This window comes from Anolis carolinensis, chromosome 3 (genome assembly GCF_035594765.1).
Source record: "Anolis carolinensis isolate JA03-04 chromosome 3, rAnoCar3.1.pri, whole genome shotgun sequence".
In the NCBI taxonomy this organism is placed as follows: domain Eukaryota; kingdom Metazoa; phylum Chordata; class Lepidosauria; order Squamata; family Dactyloidae; genus Anolis; species Anolis carolinensis.
The window spans coordinates 94620082-94645475 of NC_085843.1; the positions used below are offsets into that span (position 1 = coordinate 94620082).

Sequence of the window (25394 nt, forward strand, 5' to 3'; positions counted from 1 at the left end):
AACGTCATACAGCCCGGAAAACTCACTGCAACCCAGTGATTCCGGCCATGAAAGCCTTCGACAACACATTCAATATCTCTAGAGGAAGGAACACATTCGAAGGAGCCGCTTGAGAGTTTCGGGAGACGGGGAGTCGCGGCCTGAACCCGGCCGGAGAGAAAAGCACCTTTCTTTCCACAGGCCTTTCTCGAATCGCCAAGGAATGAATGGCGTCGTTCCTGCGTTTTCTATCAACAACAACAACATTGCAAATGTCCTCTGCTCATTTCGGTTGTCCGGTCCTTTCCCTGCCTCAGTCCCGTGGGCTTCTTCCCCTCTCTCCCTTTCCGACAACGGGTCCAATCAGTCCCTCTTCCTGAGGCGAGGAGAGCCTTCGGGGAAGGAACAAGGAGGGAAAGCGGCGCCAACAAGATGCGCCCGCGTTAGAGGTGCCTTGGGAGGGGAGAAATGGCGGGCGGGGAGGCCGCATGGTCTGGAAAACGCGTCTGAGGCATGTGTGAAGCCCTCCTCAGGCATCTCCGTGTCCGAGGCTTCCTAGCTAGAAACCACGGGGGACAAAAGTTTCCTTCCCACCCAAAAGGGGCCCCAAAAGAAGGGACGCCGAGGCCTGAGGCGCCATTTCGAGACCAGGGGAGGAAATAACAATAATAATAATAATAATAATAATAATAATAATAATAATAATAATAATAATAATAATAATAATAATAAGGCTGGGAAAAGGCTCGTTTGTCTTTTAAGGCAGGCATGGGCACACTCGGGCCCTCCCTCCGGGTGTTTTGGACTTCCACTCCCATCATTCCTCACAGCCCTCTTCCTTTCCCCCCTCAGCCGCTTTCTTCAACATCGGCTTGAAACTGCATTATATGATCAGTGGGGATGGGGGCCTCCATGACCGAGCGAGAAGGGTTAGACCCCAGGTCCTCGTCCAACCTTCAAAGCAGCGTGGCCCATGTTTCAGTCTGGACTGCTGTGTTTCCATGGGAAGCGAAGGAAAGACCTCGAAGGGCGCTTTTGTAAACATTGGCCACCAAACGTTCAAAAGAACACAAATGAACTACACCGTTGGCTTTTCCTGGGCGGAAAGGATGGACAGGGCGGGGAGACTACGGGGAATGGAAGGGGACCGTGTTGCTGTTTCCCCAGCGAGCAAAGGGCGAGCAAGTGGCCCGACGGGGCGAGCAGTCTTGGCCTCTCTCTCCCGGAGGAGACGGCAGCAGCCACGCTTCTCCTGCTGCTGCTGCGTCTTCCTTCTGCCAAGGCAGCGCTCACTTGCTCGCTCGCTCTCTCTCTCCTTCGCGCATTTGCATTTCAAAGAGTTATCCAGATGTTTATTACAGTAAAAGAGGGAGAGGGATCCCAATTATAAATCCTTGTATTTTTAAATACCGACTGTAAGCGATTCAAGTAGATGTCTTTGTAAAATTAAAAAAATGTGACACGTTCGGGGAAGGAGGAGGAGTGGAAAGAAAACCAGGCCTGGACTCTTCCCGCCGGCGCCAACCCTGGTTGGTCCCACATTTGGATGTGAAGCCTCCTTTGCGTGGATGTCGTGCCCCCCCCGAGACCACCCTCGGCCTGGAAAACAATGAAGGAGCCAATGTGGACCACCTTGGGCACCTCTCGGGCACGGATGCCGGCGGGAGTTGTTTCCCCGCTAGAATGAATGGATAGGACTATTTTCTAAGAGGCAGAATTCAGATTATTCTTAAAGCAAACCACTCGAGGCAAGGATTCGCCTCCGGGATGAACTGCAGTGACCTTAGATGACTTCCGTCCAAGCCCTGGCACTCCTTGACCTTAAAGGAGGGTTTCAAGGCGGCCTGTCCTAAGGACTCAACGCTTCCCTTGCCTAATTTCCAAGGGCAAAATAAATCGGAAGCCGCCCCCTTGAAATAAATGGGGTAGGTTCATCACAAACACCCACCAAAGTCTCGCTGCTTTCCCGGCAAGGTGAACCCTGGATCTTGTTCTATGGGGCGACAGCTCAGAAATGTGGTTTGAGAATAATTCCTCGTTTGGGAAGGCGAAGAAGCAGCTCCTCATCTTGTCGGGAAAGGCTTTTGCGATGTTGAGGCTTGGGATCCGTCCCGGAGAAGATGGAAGAGAGGAGCAAGACTGCAGGCTTTTGGGTTGCTGTGAGTCTTCCATGGCCATGTTCCAGAAGCATTCTCTCCTAACGTTTCGCCCACATCTATGGCAGGCATTTTCAGGGGTGTGAGACCTGTTGGTATTTGGAAACTAGGCACACGGGGTTTATATATCTGTGGAATAATGTCCAGGGTAGGAAAAATAATATATTAACCTCACATGCCTACTTTCCAATATACCTCACAACCTCAGAGGATGCCTGCCATAGATGCTGGCGATACGTCAGGAGAGAATACTTCTGGAACATGGCCATACAGCCCGCAAAACTCACAGCAACCCAGTGATTCCGGCCACGGAAGCCTTCGACAACCTCAGGCTCTTTCCCATCTCTCCCGACCCCGGTTCGTTCCCGACAGATCCGATGTTTTATCCCAAATTGTTTGGTCTCGGGGTGAAGAATTCAAGTGGGATTGTGTAATTAGAATACAAAACACACTTAGACACAAACATATAAACCAACTGAAAAACTGAGCAAGAAAAAAAATCCAAGCCATTCCTTCCAGTTGATAGGATATTTATTCATTTTAACTCTTTAAATAGGAATTATGATTGTGAAAATAACTAATATATTGAAAGAGGACGCCGACACTCGTTTTTCTATACAACAGAACAAAGGGTTGCTGAGAGTTTTCCGGCTGTATGGCCATGTTCCAGAAGCATTCTCTCTCGACTTTTCTCCTACATCTATGGCAGGCACCCTCAGAGATTGGTATCCATTCAATGCTCATCAAGGTCACCAGTTACCTCAAGCTGACAAGAGTTCTTTCTCCCACCCTGGACCTTCCACAGATATATAAACCTCCTTTGTCTGGTTTCCAACAGACCTCATAACCTCTGAGGATGCCTGTCATAGATGTGGGAGAAACGTCAGGAAAGAATGCTTCTAGAACATGGCCATGCAGCCCGGAAAACTCACAGCAACCCGGTGATTTTGGTACCTTTGTTTCATTCTAGATGTAAACAAACAGTCATAACATACATCCAGAGCTGAGTCCCTAACCCTAAATACACAATTTTGGGGTCAATTCTGATGCATCCTCCCAAATATGTTATATGTTTTGAGTTCTTTGCCCCTTTGAGTCTCTTTGAAGAGAGAAAAAGCGGCATATAAATAAGAATAAGTAGCGATGATGATGATAATGATGATGATTAGGAAGCAAATTATTGGGGCAAACAATTCAAATAATATGTCGAAGGTTTTCATGGCCGGAATCACTGTGTGGCTGTGAGTTTTCCGGGCTGTATGACCATGTTCCAGAACCATTATTTCCTGACGTTTTGCCCACATCTATGGCAGGCATCCTAAGAGGTTGTGAGGTCTCTTGGAAAACTATGACAGTGATCTTTATATATCTGTGGGATAATGTCCAGGGTGGGAGAAAGAACTCTTGTCTGTTGGAGACAAGTGTGAATGTTGCAATTAATCACCTTGATTAGCATTGAATAGACTTTCAGCTTCAAGGTCTGGCTGCTTACTGCCTGGGGGAATCCTTTGTTGGGAGGTGTTAGCTGGCCCTAATTGAAAACACTCTGAAAACAGGGGAATTGCAGACGTAAATCAATCAGGGCCAGATAACACCTCCCTACAAAGGATTCCCCCAGGCAGTAAGCAGCCAGACCTTGAAGATGAAAGTCTATTCAATGCTAATCAAGGTGGCAAATTTAAACATTTACACCTGCCTCGAGCAGACAAGAGTTTTCTCTTCCACCCTAGACTTTCCAACAGACCTCACAACCTCTGAGAATGCCTGCCATAGATGCGGACGAAACGTCAGGAGAGAATGCTTCTGGAACATGGCCATTCAGCCCGGAAAACTCACAGCAGCCCAATTCAAATCATCCTAACGTTGCTGGAAAACCCACCTCTGATTCAGGAATCCACTATTAATTTAATAAATCTCAGAAATGCAAGTCGGGATGGGAGAAAATGTTTCTTAAATGTAGAGGTTGTAAGAAACGTAATTAAAGTTTGCTATCATCTGCATTGTGCTCATCTCTCAAAGTGTCCGGAGGACTGAAGTGAGAAAGGCCGCTGAAGGTGTTGCTCCCATTCAGTCAAAGCCCAGAGAGGGCGAGGCGGCCTCGTCCGGCGGGCTCCGCCTCCCTTCCTGCCTCGGTGGAGGAATCCGGTCCGGGTTTCCCTCGGGGCTGGGAGCCGGAGCCTGCCCAGCCTCTGCCGGCAGCCAATCAGCGCCGGGCTCTCCGCACGTGGAGGAGAGGGGACCCCGCGCCCCGCGAGCGCGCCTCAGTCCCTACCCTCCTCGCGGGGTCCAGAGACAGAGGCCCGAGCCGCGACCGGCTGCCTGCCCGCTTCCTCGCCTCGCCTCGCCTTGCCCTTCCGCCGGGGAGGGGCCGGGGCCAGGGCCAGAGCCAGCTCGGCCAGGCCAGCCAGCGCCACCATGAGCGGCCAATACCAGGACGAGAGCTGCTCAGAGAGGCCCGAGAGCTGCAAAAGTAAATCGCCAACTTTGCTCTCCTCCTACTGCATCGACAGCATCCTGGGCCGGAGGAGCCCCTGCAAGATGCGGCTGGTGGGCGCCGCCGCCCCCTCCTCCGCCCTGGCGCCGCAGGACAAGGCCGGGCAAGGTGAGACCAGACCCGGCGGGGTGGGAGGGAGGGAGGGAGGGAGGGAAGGAAGGTGGGTGAGGGGGAGGGGGGGCAGATCCTGGCAGACTCGAGTCCCGAAGACTCCCGTCTCAGGAGGATCTTTCCCTCCAAGCCCTGAAAGTCTATAGTGATCGGAAGACAGACTTGGGACCCGCTTCTCTTTCCGATGTGTGGCCTTGTGGTGACACATGTCCGCCCTTGTCAAGAGGCCTCCGAAAGGGTTTTCTTTCCGTCCGCGCCAGGCCTCCAGCTAAGGGCGAAGAGATCTGGTGTCAGCCGGGAGGGAGGTTTGGAGGAAACCGGGGCTCCCTTTGAAGCTTTAGGGCAAGCGGGGCCACAGACAAAAACAGAGGGAAAGCAAGAGGGAAGGGAGAGACAGAGAGACAGAGAGGTCAGGATTCTTCCTCCTCCTTGACGCCGACCTACAAAACGGGAGACATCTTCCACAGGTGTCAGGTAACCATCCGAAGCAGTCCGCTTGAAATCGGTTTTAGAGAGGAAGGCCCTGTCTACACTGAGCGTTCAATGCAGATCGAAGGGAGCGTCCAAACTGCCAAGGACAGACAAGAAACTCAAGTCAGGAGCGACTTGAGAAACTCCAAGTCGCTTCTGGTGTGAGAGAATTGGCCGTCTGCAAGGATGTCTTGCCCAGTGGACGCACGGATGTTTGATGTTTTACCATCCTTGTGGGAGGCTTTTTTCATGACCCCGCACGGGGAGCTGGAGTTGATAAAGGGAGCTCACCCTACTCTCCCCGATTCGAACCGCGGACCTGTCCCGGCACCATTGCGCCTCCGGGGGCTCCTTTAATAGTAATAGTACCAATCGCACAATGGCAGTTCAAAGCCACCCATTGATGCTACAATCATCAAACTTAACATGCATGAATGAAATGCTAGAAACAGGGCAAAAATTAGCCCTGTTTGAAGACGATATTTGTTGTTAGGACTGGATTCAACCGATTTGTTTATATGTGTACGAAGGGAACGTTTTGGTTCCCTCTTCCACAGGTGTCAGGTAACCACCCGAAGAAGTCCGCTTTAAATCGGCCCTGCTTTACAGAGGAAGGCCCTGCCGAAGGGAGCTTCCAGACTGCGGTGGCAGACAACGGACTCCCACAAAAAAGAAGGTCCTGAATGTGCACCGGCGTTTTGTAGCATGGGCCTCAACCCGGCTCCACAACGAAACCACTTTCTTCTAACTGTATTCAATGGCCAGTGTAGAGAGAGAGAAGGAACTGGGGCCCCTTCTCCCAAGAAGGCTGAGAAATCCTACCACAGGTATTGAGCCTCCTGTCGGAGGCTTCTCTCATGTCCCCGCTTGGGAAGCTGAAGCTGACAGCGAATCCCGCTCCCCGGATTCGAACTGCGGACCTTTCGGTCAGCAGTCCTGCCGGCACAGGGGTTTAGTGCCCCCCCCCAGAAGTCTGCTAAATGATAATGATAATGCGAGTGGCGAGCGCTTTCTGCCTTTCTCTTGACCCAGTGCCTCTCCGCTCTGCCTTCCCTTTCCTCCCCTTGCAGGGCCGGGCCTGGAGGCCTCCGAGCTGCACCTTCCTCCCAAACTGCGCCGCCTCTACGCTCCCGGCGGGGCTCGGCTGGTGTCGCGGTCCGAGGCAGGGGCCTCTTCGTGGGAGGCGCTGAAGATCAGCCAGGCGCCGCAGGTGAGCATCAGCCGCAGCAAGTCCTACCGGGAGAACGCGCCCTTCGACGACGGAGGAGGAGGAGGGGGAGGAAGGCCCGCCCGCGACGAGGAAGACCTGCTGGAGGAGGAAGACGACGACGACGAGGACGACGACGACGAGCTGGAAGAGGAGCTGCTGGACGAGGAGGAGGACGAGGCGCTGTCCGAGGCCCAGGAGGCCCGTCGGGGCGGGGTGGGGATGGGGATGGGCCCGGGCCCGGCGCCCCCGCCCGCGCCGCTGCCCCTCCAGCCGCCTCCACCGCCCCCCGAGGGCGCCTCCGCAGAGGGGTCCCCGAAAGAGGAGCTCTCGCTGCTCCCGGGCGACGAGGGCAAGGACGGCGAGGACGGCGTGTGCCTCTCGGCGGGCAGCGACTCCGAGGAAGGGCTGCTCAAGAGGAAGCAGCGCCGCTACCGCACCACCTTCACCAGCTACCAGTTGGAGGAGTTGGAGAGGGCCTTCCAGAAGACCCACTACCCGGACGTCTTCACCAGGTAAGCCGCGGGCCGCCCCCTTCCTCCCCGCGCTTTGAGAAAGGCCCTCGGGAAGGGAGAAGAACCAAAGACAGTAGTCCACACTATAGTTCTGGAAAGTCAGCGCGGAAACCACATCTTCTGGCCGGTTATAAGGACAAGGTTTTTGTAAGCAACTGTTTATTCAAGATAGAGACTTTAAAGGTGCATCTACACAGCCATGGGCAAACTTGTGCCCTCCAGGGGTTTTGGACTTCAACTCCCACCATTCCTCACAGCCTCAGGCCCCTTCCTTTTCCCCCTCAGCCACTTAAGCGGCTGAGGGGGAAAAGGAAGGGGCCTGAGGCTGTGAGGAATGGTGGGAGTCGAAGTCCAAAACCCCTGGAGGGTTCATGTTTGCCCATCTAAGCTTTGGGGAAGGGTTCTCCAAGAATGGGAAGAAGCAGCGCTTAAAGCTGACTCGTCCCTTCTCAGCCAAGGACAGGGCTGGGCGTTGGGCAGGCCCTCGCCCAAGCCTCTCTCCCCGGCGTCTATTTTTGCCCCGCTCCCGGGGCTCGGCTGCCAGGGATCAAGTTCTCGGCCGCAGCTCGGGAGGCGAGATCAAAGCCCGCCGCGGCCGGGAAGGGGGAGAAGGGAGGCTAAAAATATGGGGCCGGAGGGCCGCTTGGCATCGACGCTCCCGCTCGCCGCCTGGGAGGCATTTTCCTTCGCCTCCTTCCCCTTCAAACCCGCTTCATTCCGTGCGCGATCGCGGCGTGAGTATCCCTTTTCTTTAGGGCCCATTCTTCTTTGTGGATGCAGACATTAAACAAATCATAATCCCCGGAGCCAGATCCTAGGGATTTCCCTTCCTCCCTCCCTCTCCTGCCAGCTTTCTCATCCTGTTGCCAAATAATCCGGGAGAGGAACAGAAAGGGAGCCAAGACCTTGTGAAGAATCAGGCCGAGGAGCCCTTGCCATCTGCGAAGAAATGCGCTCTCGCCTTCCTCGGGAATGTGGGCTCCCTTTTTGAACCTTTTCCTTGAGGGAGGGGGGACGACACCTTGGTCTCTGTATTTATTCCCGAAGAGAGGCTAATCCCCTTCGTGTGACTGCCTTTGCCATTCCGGAGGGACCTTTCCTTCAGCTTTTGGAGCACCGCAATCCCCCTCAAGGCGACCTCCCTCCCTCCCTCCCTCCCTCTCCCCCAGCAAAACCACCCCAAGATTTATTTAATCCTTCCAAAAGCAACACCTACAATTTTCCTCCCACCCAAGAGAGAGACCAGAACACCAGGGAACTTTCATGTGTCTATCTGAGGGCAACATTCCCCCTGAAGTTTCCAAAGATGGATTCCCATTATGGCAATAATAATCATCAGCATCAGCATCATCTCCCAGTAGGGCTGGCCAGGCAGACAAATGGGGTTGTAAACCGCCTTGAGTCCCCCCCCCCCAAGGGTGAGAATGACGGTATATAAATATAGTGAATAGTAAATAATAATAATAATAATAATTCTCCTCTCGGGCCCCTGAGGAAGGAAGGAAGGAAGGAAGGAAGGAAGGAAGGAAGGAAGGAAGGAAGGAAGGAAGGAAGGAAGGAAGGAAGGAAGGAAGGAAGGAAGGAACGGAGGGAGGGAGGGAGGGAGGGAGGGAGGGAGGGAGGAAGGAAGGAAGGAAGGAAGGAAGGAAGGAAGGAAGGAAGGAAGGAAGGAAGGAAGGAAGGAAGGAAGGAAGGAAGGGCTTGGCCCATCCTGGATGGGGGCTCAAGGCTCCTGGGGACTTTCTGCCCCCCTCCCTCCCTTCCCCGCCAAGGATGCCTTTTTTCAAACCGAATTGGGAAGCGGAGCCAAACCCTGAGGAGCTCCGTGGTGCTGTTGGCCCCTTCCTTCCCTTTTCCTCTCGACGGCACTGCTATGATTTCGAAGCGGGGCTTCCGGGGGAAGAGAAACCCGATATGTGATGTGACCCCACGGCAACGCGTGGGTAAAAACCTGAGCGGAGGGCGGGAGGGAGAAAGGTTGGTCTTGTGTGGTATTTTCGATCTCGCCTTATGGATGAAAGAAGGCTGAAAGGGGGGGAGGATGTTGGGGAATCTGAGCCGTTAGGCTCAAAAATAACCCTCAGTTGGGGTGATTCCACCATAAATATCGCAGATTGCCAGAAGTAGACTTCATAACCAGCAGATACTTGCTTGTGGTGAGCTAGGATACGCTTCCGTTCGTCAGGATTGTTTAGGATTGCGGAGTCAGAACTTTAGGTAGGTTCAAAATATTTATTGAAGTAAAAGGAATACATTCTTGATAGAAAAGGTCTCGGGGCTAATTAACTTATTAAGTCTCATCTTCTAAAAGGTAAAAGGGCAAAAAGTTCATGCAGCTACATTTTGCCTAGAGAGAGAGAGAGAGAGGCAAAATATGCATCCTCGCAGGTAGAAAGAAAAGGTAGAAGAGAATGGCGAATGGCCACACGGCCAGCTAAGGGCAATCAAACTTTAAAAGGGAGTTGCCTCGCAGGATTCAATGGCTACATCATCAATGGGGGGTGGGGGCAGGGGCTAGCAGGAGGAGGAAAAACAAAGCCCTTTTTGGGTAAAAGATGCATAGGAATGTGGGGAAAGGAATCCCTCAGCTTGGCCCTGTCTCTTACCTAGCTACTCATTGAGGACTGGAGACTTGATGACGCAAGAGTCTTGTGCAGGTCAGGGATGGAACCCAACAGAGAATATGCCCAAGCGGGGGGGGGGGGGGAGAGAGAGAGAGAGAGAGAGAGGGAGAGAGGGAGAGAGAGAGAGAGAGAGAGAGAGAGAGAGAGAGAGAGAGAGAGAGAGAGAGAGAGAGAGAGAGAGAGAGAGAGAGAGGGCAACTACAAAGAATAAACAGGGCCGGGGATGTCAAAAAGAAGGCTGTCTTCCAAGAAACAAGGCATATTTGTGGCAGTTTCTTGAAACACCTCCTCGGGGCGGCCCGGCCTCTCGCTGGCCTCTCTTCTCCTTCACGTCTTCCTCTTCTTTCTCCTGAACGCCTTTCTTTCCCCTTCTGCTTGGTGTCTCCTCTCCAGGGAAGAGCTGGCGATGCGCCTGGATCTGACCGAAGCCCGCGTGCAGGTGAGTCCGGGGCCTGGGAAACGGGGGTGGGAGAAGAGGGGTCGGGTGGCCAATTACAGAGATATTGTGTTGTCGAAGGCTTAGATCTCACCCTGGATTGGCAGCGCTGGGATAGGAATGGACATCATTGACGACTCCACAGCCCCAAACAGCCCAAACCTATTGGAGGAGAGGAAATGTTGAAATTCCTGGGCCCATAACCTATTGGGAGTCCCAGCGCTGGAAATAGCTGCCCCCTTTCACTTAGTTTTCCTCTCCCCGCGGAAAGGATGAGATTTCAGGCTGAGACAGGGCTTCCTTTGGGGAGCCTCCTCCCCCCCCCCCCCCCTGCTCCGAAGTGGTTCAGGCGGGAAGACGTCGTGGTCGGCGGGGATGTGGAGCGGGATGCTGCGGTAGCTGCCCCCCTTTCTTTCTTCCTTCCTTCCTCCTTCCTTTCTTTCCTCTTTTCCTCGCCCCACAACAGATGGCAGCGGCCTTCCTGGCTCCGCGCAAATCACTTCACAGGCCGAAGCCGAGAGCATCATAAATTCCATATGGCTCATTTCATACCCAACAGCTTCGCGCATTAGAGGGGCTAATGAAGAGCCCGGCGTCCCCTCCTCTCTGTTGACACATTTCTCCATTGTCAAACAGAGATGTGACAGCAACTCAGGATTTCCAGCTCAGGGGAATGAGTCGTGGGAAAGTTAAATAACTCAAAAAGAGAGAGAGAGAGAGAGAGATTTCTTTCTCTGTTCCCCCCTTTCTTTCTTTCTTAGTCCCCTCCCTCCTTCCTTCCCTGGAGAATATGTAATTAAAGGGGGGGATATGAATTATGAGAGCCCCTCGGTTTACCTTTGGGTGTAGTCAAACTTATTAAATCAATCCGAAAAGGGGCCAAGTTGCTAATTGAGTTGGAGACGGGAAAAGAGGGGGGGGGGGGGGCCGCCGGGAATCGGGCTGCTTCCAAACTTCCCCAAAATGTGATGCCCTCAAAGTGGCCAAATCGGCGACCTTTCCTTCATTTTCCCTCCACGCTTCTTCAGGACACATTTATATTCAAGGCGACGGGACTCTGTTTCGATTTAAAATGGGACTTTTCTTTCCATTTCTGCAACGAAATTGATTATTCCCCCCCCCCCCTTTCATGCACTTTCGTTGTTGCCGAATTTGGAAGTGGAGATAAAAAATACATTTCTACATGGGATTTTGAGGGAAAGAGTGTGCATTTGAGGGGAAGGAGGGAGACACGGAATAGAGTTGGGTTAGGTTTTTGTTGTTGTTGTTGCTGCTGTTGCTGCTGTTGTTGTTTATTCCATCCATTTTCCCCTTTTCCGTCCTCCCCCCCCCCCCAAATGGAAAAGAGGAGAGCTTTTTGGGGGCGGTCCAGAGTGTGGGTGGCACTCGTAACCATAAGAAACGTGATAAAAAATAATAATTTCAATCGGGTGGGAAATCAGAGTCATTTAAGCTTTTTTAAAGAAATAAAAATAATAAAAGTCGTTGTTAAAAGGAAAATACGAGACTTACTTAGCGCGTGTGTTGGCAAAAACATTTAACTGTCTGGGTTGCTGTGAGTTTTCCAGACTGTAGGGCCATGTTCCAGAAGCATTCTCTCCTGACGTTTCGCCCACATCTAGGGCAGGCATCCTCAGAGGTTGTGAGGTATTTTGGAAACTAGACAAGGGAGCTTTATATCTCTATTGAAGGTCTAGGGTGGGAGAAGGAATTCTTGTTTATTGGAGGCAAGTGTGAATACTGCAATTTATCACCTTGATTAGCATTGAAAAGCCTTGCAGTTTCAACCAGAGAAGTCAGCTGTTGTAGAGTACTTGACGAACCAACCTGGACACAGCATATTATTTGCTGGACTGCTTTAACAACCAGAATGTCAGGCTACACAGAGAAGCCACTGAAATCCACAAGCATGTGAACAATTTCAACAGGGAGGAAACCATGAAAATGAACGAAATCTGGCTACCAGTATTTAAAAAACTTAAAAATCAGGACAGTAAATAAAGAACAACATTCAGAAAATAGGGAAATTCCAGACAGGAAACAATGTGGGCCAGCTAACACCTCCCAACAAAAGAGTCCCTCAGGCAGGAATCAATCAGGCTTTGAAGCTGCAAGGCTTTTCAATTCTAATCAAGATGATTAATTGCAACATTCACACTTCCAACAGACAAGAGTTCTTTCTCCCACCCCGGACCTTCCACTTGCTTAATTTCCAACGAACCTCTCAACGTCTGAGGATGCCTGCCATAGATGCGGGCGAAACGTCAGGAGGGAATACTTCTCGAACACCATACAGCCCGGGAAACTCACAGGCCGCCAAAGCCTTCGACAACACATTTAACTGTCTGTCAGCCCTCTGCAGATGGGGAGGGAAAGGGAGGAGAGAGAGAGAGAGAAACTGAGAGAGAGAGAAGGCTCAAAAGGACTGAAAACGGGGAGGGACGTTGCAAAGACCACAGGGAACGAGGACCTTTGAAGGCCGTTGTATTTACAGGGAGATAGATAGATAGGAAGGACTCCTATGTCCAGCGGCATCAGCTTTCTGCACGGTAGAATGAATGCAGTGTAACAACATTTTAACTACCACGACTCAATGCCATGGAACCGTGGGAGTTGTGCCTATAGCCTTCTCTGCTTCCTCAAACTACAAGTCTCAGGATTCCATATTATTGAGCCAGGGCAGCTAAAATGCAGTCATTCTAGTGTGGATACAGTCCAAGCATGGGCAAACTTTGGCCCTCCGGGGGTTTTGGACTTCAACTCCCACCATTCCTCACAGCCGCAGGCCCTTTCCTTAAGCGGCTGAGGGGGGAAAGGAAAGGGCCTGAGGCTGTGAGGAATGGTGGGAGTTGAAGTCCAAAACCTCTGGAGGGCCAAAGTTTACCCATATCCGGTTTAGATGCACACCCTCAGTATGAGACCTGAGCAGATGATCTTACATCACTTGGCTTTGGAGAACAGAAAAACCATTGAATCCTAATTGAAACCATTCTCCCGTTTTTCCATCAAGTGATCCTTGGAGATCTTCCTTAATCGGTTGTTCTTGTCAGTGACATTTCATAAGTCCAAACTAAACTAAACGAGAGCTGGATCTCGGCTGCTTTAAATGACGCAGTTTGAACTGCATGATATGGGTCTACACTATATAACGAAATTTGAAGAAAAAAAATGTTCCTGGTTTGAAACTGTTATTCCCCGTTTAATTGTATGGCACTAACTTTGAAAGTAGTCGTGATGCTCCAGAAAATTCGTGGGTTTTTTTTTTTGTGTGTGTGTGTGTGGCTGCCACAAACTATTGTGAATTAGTTGAGATAATTCACTAACAAAAACTATAGCAAAACGTGCTGCAGGAAGGATGTCCCACAAAGACAGAGTTTTTGCGATTTAATAAACTTGCCCCCCATGTCTTGTCGAAGGCTTTCATGGCCGAAATCACTAGGTTGCTGTGAGTTTTCTGGGCTATATGGCCATGTTCCAGAAGCATTCTCTCCTGACGTTTCGCTTGCATCTATGACAGGCATCCTCAGAGGTTGTTGGAAACAAGGCAAGTGGGGTTTATATATCTTTGGAATTTCCAGGGTGGGAGAAAGAACTCTTGTCTATTTGAGACACGTGTGAATGTTGAAATGGATCACCTTGATTAGCATTGAATAGCCTTGAGGTTCAAAGCCTAGCTGCTTCCTGCCTGGAGAAATCCTTTGTTGGGAGGTGATTAGCTGGTCCTGATTGTTTCTTGTCTGGAATTCCCCTGTTTTCAGAGTGTTGTTCTTTATTTACTGTCCTGATTTTAGAGTTGTTATTTTTTTTAAAAAAAAAAATACTGGTAGCCAGATTTTGTTTTGTTTGATGGTTTCCTCCTTTCTGTTGAAGTTGTCCACATGCTTGTCGATTTCAATGGCTTCTCTGTGTAGTCTGACGTGGTGGTTGTTAGAGTGGTCCAGCATTTCTGTATTCTCAAATAATATGTTGTGTCCAGGTTTGTCCATCAAGTATATCCACAGATATATAAACCCCACTTGTATAGTTTCCAACATATCTCACAGCCTCTGAGGATGCCTGCCATTGGTGCAGGCGAAACGTCATTAAAGAATGCTTCTGGAAGATGGCCATGCAGCCCGGAAAACTCACAGGAACCCAACATTTTTAAAAAATCTGTTCCTGGTTTGAAAGTATTATTCCCTGTTTAATTGTATGGTACTTACTTGGAAAATAGTCGTGAAACTTCCTGAGGTTTTTTGTTTGTTTGTTTTGTGGCTGCCACAGACTATGTTGAATTGGTTGAGGTAATTCATTGACAAAAACTATAGTCAAATGCGCAGGAAGGATGTCCCACAATGACAGAGTTTTTGCAGTTTAATAAACTAGTCCCCCATGTTTGTAGGATAGGACCAATTAAGAAATGACATTTATAACCCAGGGACACAAGTATTGTGTTGAATGTGTTGTCGAAGGATTTCATGGCCGGAATCACTGGATTGCTGTGAGTTTTCCGGGCTGTATGGCCATGTTCCAGAAGCATTCTCTCCTGACGTTTCGCCTGCATCTACGGCAGGCACCCTTAGAGGTTGTGAGGACTGTTGGCAACTGGGCAATTTGGGATTTAAGGGGCCATAAGCAGCCAGAACTTGAAGCTAAAGGGCTATTTAATGCCAATCAAGGTGGCCAATTGCAACATTCACACTTGCCTCCAACAGACAAGACTTCTTTCTCCCACTCTGGACATTCCACGGATATATAAACCCCACTTACCTAGTTTCCAACAGACCTCACAACCTCTCAGAATGCTTGCCATAGATATGGGCGAAACGTCAGGAGAGAATGCTTCTAGAACATGGCCCTACAGCCCGGAAAACCCACAGCAATCCGGTGATTTTGGCCATGAAAGCCTTCGACAACACATACAGTAGAGTCTCACTTATCCAACACTCGCTCATCCGACATTCTGGATTATCCAACGCATTTTTGTAGTCAATGTTTTCAATACATGCTGATATTTTGGTGCTAAATTTGTAAATACAGTAATTACTACATAGCATTACTGCTTATTGAACTACTTTTTCTGTCAAATTTGTTGTAAAATATGATGTTTTGGTGCTTAATTTGTAAAATCATAACCTAATTTGATGTTTAATAGGCGTTTCCTTAATCCCTCCTTATTATCCAACATATTCGCTTATGCAACATTCTGCCGGCCCGTTTATGTTGGATGAGACTCTACTATATATTGAATTGGCTGAGATAATTAATTGACAAAAACTCTAATGCTGCAGGAAGGATGTCCTACAAAGACAGAGTTCTTGCAGTTTAATTAATTTGTCCCACCCATGTTTTGATGATAGGACCTATTAGAAATTGACATTTATAACCCAGGAACACAAACTGTTTTATTTCAGTCCAGCCTGAAATAATTCCAAACTCAACTAAACTTGGAATGGGGAAAGGTGTCTTGAGGAAGGAGCTGTAGACAGGAAGGCGAGCTCTAATGTCCTCCAGAGTGACGTGGGAGAGGGGACGACACACGCACATATGCACACACCCAACGTGGCCTGGTCTCTCTTGCTTGGTCTCCTCCCTTCCAGGTCTGGTTCCAGAACCGGCGGGCCAAGTGGCGGAAGCGGGAGAAAGCGGGCGCGCAGAGCCACCCTCCGGGGCTGCCCTTCCCGGGCCCGCTCTCGGCCTCGCACCCGCTCAGCCCCTACCTGGACGCCAGCAGCCCCTTCCCGCCGCACCACCCGGCCCTCGACTCCGCCTGGACCGCCGCTGCCGCCGCCGCTGCCGCTGCCGCCGCCGCCTTCCCGGGCCTCCCGCCTCCGCCGCCCGGCTCCTCCGCCGCCCTCGCCCCCGGCGCCGGAGCCCCGCTCGGGCTCAGCACTTTCCTCGGCGCCGCCGTCTTCCGACACCCGGCCTTCATCAGCCCCGCCTTCGGAAGGTAAAGCGGGAAAACAGACCAAAGAAGGTCTGAGCCTTGAGCCAGGGCAGTGCAAGGGTGGCGGGCAAGCTGAAATCATGCTACAGATCAGGCTTGGGCAAACTTGGGCCCTCCCTCCAGGGGTTTTGGACTTCCACTCCCACCATTCCTCACAACCTCAGGCCCCTTCCTTTCCCCCCTCAGCCGCTTAAGCCCAAGTTTGCCCAAACCTAATTTACAGCCACCGATCAATTAATGCAGTTCTCTCCCTTGGCATGAATTGATTGGGTTGCTGTGAGTTTTCCAGGATGTCTGGCCATGTTCCAGAAGCATTCTCTCCTGACGTTTCACCCACATCTATGGCAGGCATCCTCAGAGATTATTATTATTATTATTATTACTGTATTTATATACCCCTGGGGGGACTCTAACGTAGGAATGGAAAAATTCAATGCCTAACATACCTGTAAAACCAAATCATCACGTCTAAAACAGTCAACATATGACTATGCATTTAAATCAGTAGGACCATTCAACATGGAATATAAAGTAATAAAGTATGCTAGTACCAATGGTCCCGGAACATATTTCCTGCAGATATGTGGCGATACTGTATAAGCAAGGAGGAGTTTAGAACATTTAATTTGTCATTCTGATGTTTCAAAATAAATTATGAGATGTGAGGTGTTGGAAACTAGGCAAGTGGGGTTTATATATCTGTGGAAGGTCCAGGGTGGGAGAAACAACTATTGTCTGTTGTGGCCAGTGTGAAAGTTGCAATAAATCCTCTTGGTTAGCATTAAAAAGCCTTACAGCTTCAACACCTGGCTGTTACCTGCCTGGGGGGAATCCTTTGTTGGGAGGTGTTTCCCCTGTTTTCAGAGTGTTGCTCTTTATTTACTGCCCTGATTTTAGAGGTTTGTAAATACTGGTAGCCAGATATGCATTATTGCCCAAGCACAAATCTAGGAACATGAAAAGCACTTAAGACTGACTCAAGCCATAGCAGAGCCCTTGATGAACCAACCTGGACACAGCATATTATTTGAGAACACAGAAATGCTGGACCACTCTAACAACCACCAGGTCAGATTAAACAGAGAAGCAATTGAAATCCACAAGCATATACACAATTTCAACAGAAAGGAGGAAACCATCAAAATGAACAAAATCTGGTTACCAATATTTTAGAAAAACCTCTAAAATCTGGACAGTACATAAAGAGCAACACTCAGAAGACAGGGGAATTCCAGACAAGAAACAATCAGGGCCAACTAACACCCCCAACAAAGAATTCCCCCAGGCAGGAAGCAGCCAAGCTTTGAACCTTAAGGTTATTCAATGCTAATCAAGGTGGCCAATTGAAACATTTACATTTGCCTCCAACAGACAAGAGTTCTTTCTTCCACCCCGGACCATCCCAGTTCTTTCCCTTGGTATTACTGTAATTGATTGTTTGATCATTGATAAATTAATTGATAATTTGATCATGACCCCCAAGATACGCCTTCCTCGCCCATCACTGACTGGTTTGGCGGTTCCGAATATTCTATGATTTTTGGACTACTGAAACTCACAGCTTAGTGGAAGTTTCCAACCCACTGCAAATCCCAGCACTCTTCGCCATTGACCTTGCAATACAGGACCGGCGGGAGTTGCAAGCCGAGCATGTATGTAGGATTGCATACAATACAAGCCGCCCACCCACTGGTCTGGGTCTAGGATAGCAGTAAGCGAAAGGGAACTCCCCTTTCCCCTGTTAAAACTCCAAATTAAAACCGGAGTTCGGGTTAGCGAAAGGCAGGCGTTTCCTTCCGGTGGGCAATGTATACATTCAGCCAAGGTTTTGCATTTGAGGGCAGGATGTTTTTGAGTGCATCCGCCCCTTTGCTGCTGGGTTGCAGAGGAGTTTCCCTCTGTGCGAGAAGGGCGGGGAACGGTCTTCTGAATCTTGAATCATACTACCCTGGATTTTTTTTTAAAGTATCACGATCATATGCCACCTCTCTTTCTCCTGATTGGACCCTCATTAAAAAAAAACCACCTCTGGAAAGTGCATTTAGAGAGCGATCTTCAGGTCCCTGGTTGGCAGTGCTTCCAGTTTTGTTTAACAGGGTTATAAGTGGATGATGTGAGGCTGCTACCCAGAATCAAAAGAAATATATTCACAATTCAAGTTTCCTTATTCTTACTTTGGTTGCCTATTAAGTGCCGACGGGAAGAAAATACGACAAGTTATTAAAATAGGGGGCAGAAAGCATCATGGAAGAGGGAAGTTTTTACATGTGTTGTCCAAGGCTTTCATGGCCGGAATCACTGAGTTGCTGTGGGTTTCCCGGACTGTATGGCCTTGTTCCAGAAGCATTCTCTCCTGACGTTAAGCCCACATTTATGGCAGGCATCCTCAGATGTTGTGAGGTATATTGGAAACTAGGTCTGGCTTTTTGTGTGTGTCAGTAACGACTTGAGAAACTGCAAGTCGCCTCTGGTGTGAGAGAATTGGCCGCTTGCAAAGACGTTACTCAGGGGACACTGGGATGTTTTTTTTTTTTATGTTTTACCATCCTTGAGGGGAGCTTCTCTCATGTCCCTGCATGGAGCTGGAGCTGATACAGGGAGCTCTCCTGGGTTCACTACGTCAGTGAGGTTTACATATCTGTGGAAGGTCCAGGGTGGGAGAAAGAAATATTTGTTGTCAGGGCCAGCTAACACCTCCTAACAAAGGATTCCCCCAGGCAGGAATCAGCCAGACTTTAAAGCTGCAAGGCCATTTAATGCTAATCAAGGTGGCCAGTTGCAACATTCACACTTGCCTCAAATAGACAAGAGCTATTTCTCCCACCCTGGACATGCCATAGATATATAAACCCCACTTGCCTAGTTTCCAACAGACCTCACAACCTCTGAGGATGCCTAGCACAGATGTGGGCGAAACGTCAGGAGAGAATGCTTCTGGAACGTGGCCATACATTCTGGAAAACGCACAGCACCCAGGGAAGTTGTTCATGATGATGTTTTGTGGCTTCCAGTCGTTTCGGATTTACATTGACACTAAAACAAATCAATCTCGGGGTTTTTTTGGGGGGGAGGCGGGGGGGGCAGATTTGTTCAGAGGGAGTTTGCTTCTGAGGCTGAGAGAGTGTGATTACCACCACTCACTGGCAACTCCCGCAAAGCAGGAGGAAAGAAATGCCCAAGCAAGGCCCCCCAACCCGATCTGAACGGGAAGGCAAGGATGGGGCGGATGTTTTATACCGTAGCTCCCTTTTTTGAAAGAAAAAAGAAAAGAAAAAAAAGCCACGCAATGAAGAGAGAGAGGGGAGAAGGCAGTCGTTAATTAAAGAGACAAAGAAACCATTATTAAACCCGAGGAGAGACCTGAGGGAAAGGTAGCGGAGGGGAGAACAAAGGAAGAGGAGATGCCACTTGAGAGCATTATATGGTGAAGGAGGAGGAGGAGGAGGAGATGGGGGAGAAAGGGGGAGGAATCCAAGTAAACGGAGGCTGGTGGGAAGGCCCGCCCCGTGGAAAAGGCACCCTCGGGACCTCTCTTTCAAGAGACTCCGCTTCCTGGAGAGGAAATGACGGAGCGCCCAGCTTAGAGGCGCGTTCGTCCCCCTAAGTTTCAACCCGGTAGTTTTTTTTCCGCGTCGGGAGCGACTTGAGAAACTACAAGTCGCTTCTGGTGTGAGAGAATTGGCTGTCTGCAAGGACCTGCCCAAGGGATGTTTTACCATCCTGTGGAAACTTTTCTCATGTCCCCACATGGTAAGCTGGAGCTGACAGACGGGAGCTCACCTGCTCTCCCTGGATTCGAACCGGCACAAGGTGTCCTGCCAGTACAAGGGTTTAACCCAGGGCCATAGCCAGAAAAAAATTCGGGGATGGGAGTGGGTTGAAACTTTTTCTAGTGAATTATGAAGAATAGTTCCATAATACAAAATAATTCAGAAATCAGGCTCCATCGATAAACTTCAGTGGAAACTCAAGACAAATAAACTTCAGTGGGTGGACACTCATGAGGATTTGGTTAACCAGTTTAAATTAATGAGAAATTAATTAATGAACCGCTACAACCCCCCCCCCCCCACACACACACACACACAGCCCTGGTTTAACCCACTGCGCCACAGAGGCTCCTAACCAGGTAGCGAAGGAAGTAGTTTTGCTGAGCAGGTGATTGATTCCACAGGACAGTAGTTCTCAACCTGTAGGTCCCCAGATGCTTTGGCCTTCAATTCCCAGAAATCCTAGCAGCTGGTAACTGGCTGGGATTTCTGGGGATTGAAGGCCAAAATACCCGGGGACCCACAGGTTGAGACCCACTGCCACAGGGGAATCCTGAAACCCCTTGGAGGCTCGCATGGGAATGAGGCGCTAGTGATGGCACTACTAAGGGCTTTCTTTCATGCACTTTTGTGGGAGTTTGTTGCCTGGTCACCGCACGTGGAAGCTACCTTGGAAACGCGTTAAATGCTCGGTGTAGATGGGGCCCAGGCGCCTCATCCCTCCGTCCGTCAGTCTCTTTCTGGCGGGGCTTATCCCTGTCGCCGCCCCTGTTGCCTCCGAGGCGCACAGTTCAGTCCCTCACCGCGATGATGTCCATAATCACCTCCGCGGTTAATGCAGAGCCCGGATCTGGCTCGACGCGCCAGTCAAGGGGGTCAGAGACGGGGAACGAGAGGGAAGGCGAGCTCCCCAGATCCCCGCCGTTGAGCCCGGATGCTGGCGCGTAATTGGCCTTCCGCTGCGAGGAAATCCGCCGCGACGGCGCTCCCCGCTGGGCCCGGGCCGCTTTGGGGCCGCTTTGGGGCCTCTAATGACGGAGGGGGCCCAGGGGGAGAAGAACGCGAGGAGGAGGCCTTGCCTTGGGCCGGGCAGAAAGGAGGAGAAGACGGGGCAGCCGCCGCCTCACAGCCCCCTCCCTTCCCTCCGCGCCTGGCTGCTTATGGAATCCTCCCCTCGGAGCGCAGCACCAGCCCAGCTTTTTCCTGACAGGAGGAAATGGGAGAGAATGAGGCACTTTGCAAATAGGCTCCCTGGCTGTCAGCCCCCGGGGGGTTTCCAGCCTGTCTTTCTCTCAGTCTCTCCCTGTTCCTCTCCGCCCCCTTCCTCCTTCCCTTCCCTTCTCTTCCTTCCCTCCCTCCCTCCCCATACACAACCGGGGGCTCCGTAAGATCGTCCTGGGATGCCTGGAAAAGGGGGGGGGGGAACGCTCCCACGAACTCACAGCCCTCGTTTTTGGGCCCTCCAAGTGTTTTGGGCTCCAGTTCCCACAATTCCTAATAGCCAGTAGGCTGTTAGGAATTTTGGGAGTTGGAGTCCAAAATATCTGAAGGGCCAAAGCAGCTGAACTTGCTGACTGAAAGGTCTGGCGGTTCAAATCCAGGGAGCGGGGTGAGCTTCCGCTGTTGGCCCTAGCTTCTGCCAACCTAGCAGTTCAAAACATGCAAATGTGAGTAATAATAATAATAATAATAATAATAATAATAATAATAATAATAATAATAACTTTATTCTTATATCCCGTCCCGCCCCATCTCCCCAATGGGACTGGGGTGGCTTGCATGGGAACCAACCCCAGTAATAACAATAAAATATATCAGCTTAAAATACAGTGCAATCAAGAAGAAGATGAAGATGAAGATAAAGAAGAAGAAGAAATTTATTTTTATGACCCACCTCCATCTCCCCAAGGGACTCAGAGTGACTCACATGGGGACCAAGTCCAGAGAACAGAACAGATAAAAGTTAAAACACAACAATATCGTTAAAACATTTAAGCAGTAAAATAAAACATCATAAAATACAACAGCAGATGTTGAAACTAAAAGGTGGGGCTATTAAATAATTGCAGTATTTAACACATAAAAATATAAAACATAGAAACATAACTCAACAGGCGATATAACGAATAGCGGATCGGTGTTCAGTGCTGAAGGCAGGGCATAATAGGGAGTGTGCAATATACTGCAAGGCCATTGGTACAAGGGGCAGGTAATAAAGTGCACAGATCAGGTATTAAGGTAGGGCAGTGGTTCTCAGCCTGGTAAACTGGTTGGGATTTCTGGGAGTTGTAGACCAAAACATCTGGTGATCCACAGGTTAAGAACCACTAAGGTAGGGGTAGAAGGGCCAAGTCAAGTTGTAACTGATTAGTGCAGGGGTCCCCAAACTAAGGGCCGTGGGCAGGATATGGCCCTCCAAGGTCTTTTACCTGGCCCTTGCCCAAAATCTGAAATGACCTGAAGGCACACAACAGCAACAATCCTAATTAACTTGACTATCTCATTGGCCAGAAGCAGGCCCACACTTCCCATTGAAATCCTGATAGGTTTATGTTTGTTAACATTGTACTTGTTTTTAAATATTGTATTGCTCTTTTCATTGTTGCTGTTTCTTTTGCACTACAAATAAGGCATGTGCAGCGTGCATAGGAATTTGTTCTCCCCCCCAACTCAAATGATAATCCGCCCCCTCAACAATATGAAGGATTGTGGACCGGCCCTCTGCTTAAAAAGTTTGAGGACCTCTGGATTAGTAGAGGGCACGATAGCTAAGTTTTCAGGTCTTTCTGGAAAGTGGTCAAGGTGGGAGTTAATCTAATTTCTATCAGAAAGAAGTTCCAAAGTCAGGCCACCACTGAGAAGGCCCTCTCCTTCCTCCCCACCAATTCTGTTTGTGGAGGCGGAGTGAGAGAAGGGCCTCCCTTGGCAGGTTCATAGTTGAAGATACCATAGGAAAGGAGGGGGCATATGATTTTGGAGATGTCTACTGACAGGACTATATAGCCAGAAAAAAATTGGGGGGAGGGGGTGAAACTTTTTTTTAGTGAATCATGAAGAGTAGTTCCATAATGCAAAATAATTTAAAAATCAGGCTCCATCGATAAACTTCAGTGGACACTCAAGACAGGTAAACTTCAGTGCAGGGCTGTAGCCAGAAAAAAATTTCGAGGAGGGTTTGAAAATTTCGTGGGGGGGGGGGTTTGAACCCCTTACCCCCCCCCCCCTACATACCTGTCAATATGTGCTTGAGATAGTGCCTGGAGGGACTTTTAATTTTTTGCGTCTCATAGACTTAGCATGGGGATTTGGTTAACCAGTTAAAATTCATGAGCAAACCAGGGGTTTTTTTAACCTGAAAAATTTGGGGGGGGGGGTGTTTGAACCCCCCAACCCCCCCTGGCTACAGGCCTGCTTCAGTGGACACTCATGGGGATTTGGTTAATCAGTTAAAATTCATGAATAAATCAGGTTTTTTTTAAAACCTGAAAAATTTGGCTACAGCTCTCTTACGGACACCCCTTCCGTTTAGAAATGGAGCACCAACCCCCGGAGTCGGACAGGACTAGACTTAATGTCCATTTAGCCGTTTTTACCATTTAGCGGTTGTTGTTCACAATTTTATGTGATATTGTTTTATACTTATGTCTTGTTTGCTGTCTTAGGCTGCAGACTTGGAGTGCCTATGTAAGCCGCGGGGAGGGAGTCTCTTCGGGGGTAGAAATGAAGTGTATTACTTTATGTGTTTCTGTTCCCTCCCGTCTTGCACCCCTTCCGCCTCCCCCCTCCCCCGGCTCCTTTCCTCCCTCGCTGCAGGCTCTTCTCCACCATGGCCCCGCTGACCAGCGCTTCCACCGCGGCGGCGGCGCTGCTCCGCCAGCCTTCTCCGGCGGCGGTGGAGAGCGCGGTGCACTCGGGGGGCGGCGGCGGGGGCGGCGGGGGCCTCTCGGACCCCTTGGCGGCGGCGGCGGCGGACCGGCGGGCCTCGAGCATCGCGGCGCTGCGGCTGAAGGCCAAGGAGCACGCGGCGCAGCTCACGCAGCTCAACATCCTCCCCGGGAACAGCGCCGCCGGCAAAGAGGTCTGCTAAGACAGGCACGGGGAGAGCGAGAGAGAAAGTGACAGTCAACCAGAGACTGAAAGAATGACGAATCCAAGACCAAAACCACGTTGGGGAGGGGGGGGGGGAGAGCAGGGAGGGGGGAGCGGGGAGACTTGGGGAAAAGGGAAAGGAAGCGGCAACGAGAACCCGAAGAGGCAGGACTGAGGAGGAGACAGACGTCCGCCGCAGAGAAGGCTGAACGAAGAAGCAGCGCCAGGGAAGGGAAGGGAGAGGAAGGAGCTCCGTCCCTCGTCCGCCCAAATAGACGGAGCGAGAGACCCCGCCGAGCATTAGAGAGGGAAACGGAGCTCCACAGCCCGCCTCGCTCTCTCTCTCCTTCCCTGGGAGTTCATTTGTCGCCCCAATACCTTCCACGTTACTTCGTTTGGAAACCTCAACGTGGAAGCAAAAGGGGCTTCTTCTCCTTCTGCTGCTGCTGCTATTCTCATGTTTCCTGGCAAGGCCAAAAAATAACATAAAATAAAAATAAAAGCCAGTGACTGTGCGGAGACGGCGCAAAAACAACAAACAAACCAACAACAACAACAACAAAAAACCTGAACCAGGGCGGGTGGTGATGGCTGGGTCTCTCTTTTTTTTTTTGGTCCTCCGATCGCTACACCAACCAAGGGTTTTTTTATAGCAAACCAAAGGGAAAAAATATACAGTGCTAGATAAAAAATAAATATGGACTGTTTAAAAAATAATAATAAAATAAATAAAAACGAAGTCACGAAACTGTGATGCTCGATAGATTGCTGTACATATACCATTGTTATTAAAAAATATTCCGACAAAGACAAAAAAAACCCATACCATCCCCCAAAACAAAATGGCAGAGCTTTGTATATTCGAAATGTTATATACGAATTGCACTCTGTGTAGTTGTTTGTACCCGTTTGTCATTTCTGTAGATTCTTACTGTGTTGTAGATAAATAACCCTAGGGGCCCTAGACAAATATTTATGTACAAACCCTTTATTTAACTTATGAACGGCAGAGATGGCTGATATTCAGGAGACAGAGAGAGAGCAGAAGGAAGAAAGCAAAGAAGGAAAGGCGTTGGTACTTTTGTGTAATGTTGTTGTTCCTCTCACTTTTCTTTGCGCTCAAGCGGGCAAGTGTCACCCATAGAAAATAAAACTATATCTCTATATATACGTTTTATCTACGGTTCTAAAAGATACCTGGAGATGCAGTGTCATTGGAAATCATCATGGAAATAAGGGACGGATCTTTGGAGTATTTTGCTTCTTTGCCTGATAATATACAGGGTGGGCCCAAGTCACAAAGGGGGTTTCAATGTTTAGTAACTCCTTTATTGTTTTGATTTTAATGTCTAACACCATAACATTATACATATCGTGTGCCTTGTATTTATTTTTCTTCAAGACACACCATGGCTTATTTTCAGGGGATGTCTTATTTTTATTGAGTATGACACAGCAATCTTCATTTATGGGATGATCTCTCTGGGCTCATCAGTTGCAGACTGCTTGCTGAAGCTTTCCCCCTATCCCCTGAGGTTTGCGGGGAGGGGGGGGGGGTGAGAGAGACCCACAGATCTTGCTTGTCAGTGCTGGGAAGCAACAGCTTTACTGGTGTT

General features: G+C 49.7%; 1 protein-coding gene and 1 long non-coding RNA gene across 2 annotated transcripts in view; both read left to right on the forward strand.

Moving 5' to 3' along the window:
- LOC134297504 (uncharacterized) overlaps nt 1-25394 on the forward strand; it is a 232374-nt gene that overhangs the window by 178084 nt on the left and 28896 nt on the right. The window lies entirely within an intron of this gene.
- On the forward strand, nt 4379-24944 carry arx (aristaless related homeobox). The gene is made up of 5 exons (XM_062975203.1): nt 4379-4737; nt 6282-6933; nt 9951-9996; nt 15573-15922; nt 23503-24944. Exons 1-5 carry the CDS (start codon nt 4551-4553, stop codon nt 23774-23776), a joined length of 1509 nt encoding a protein of 502 aa, XP_062831273.1. The 5' UTR covers nt 4379-4550; the 3' UTR covers nt 23777-24944.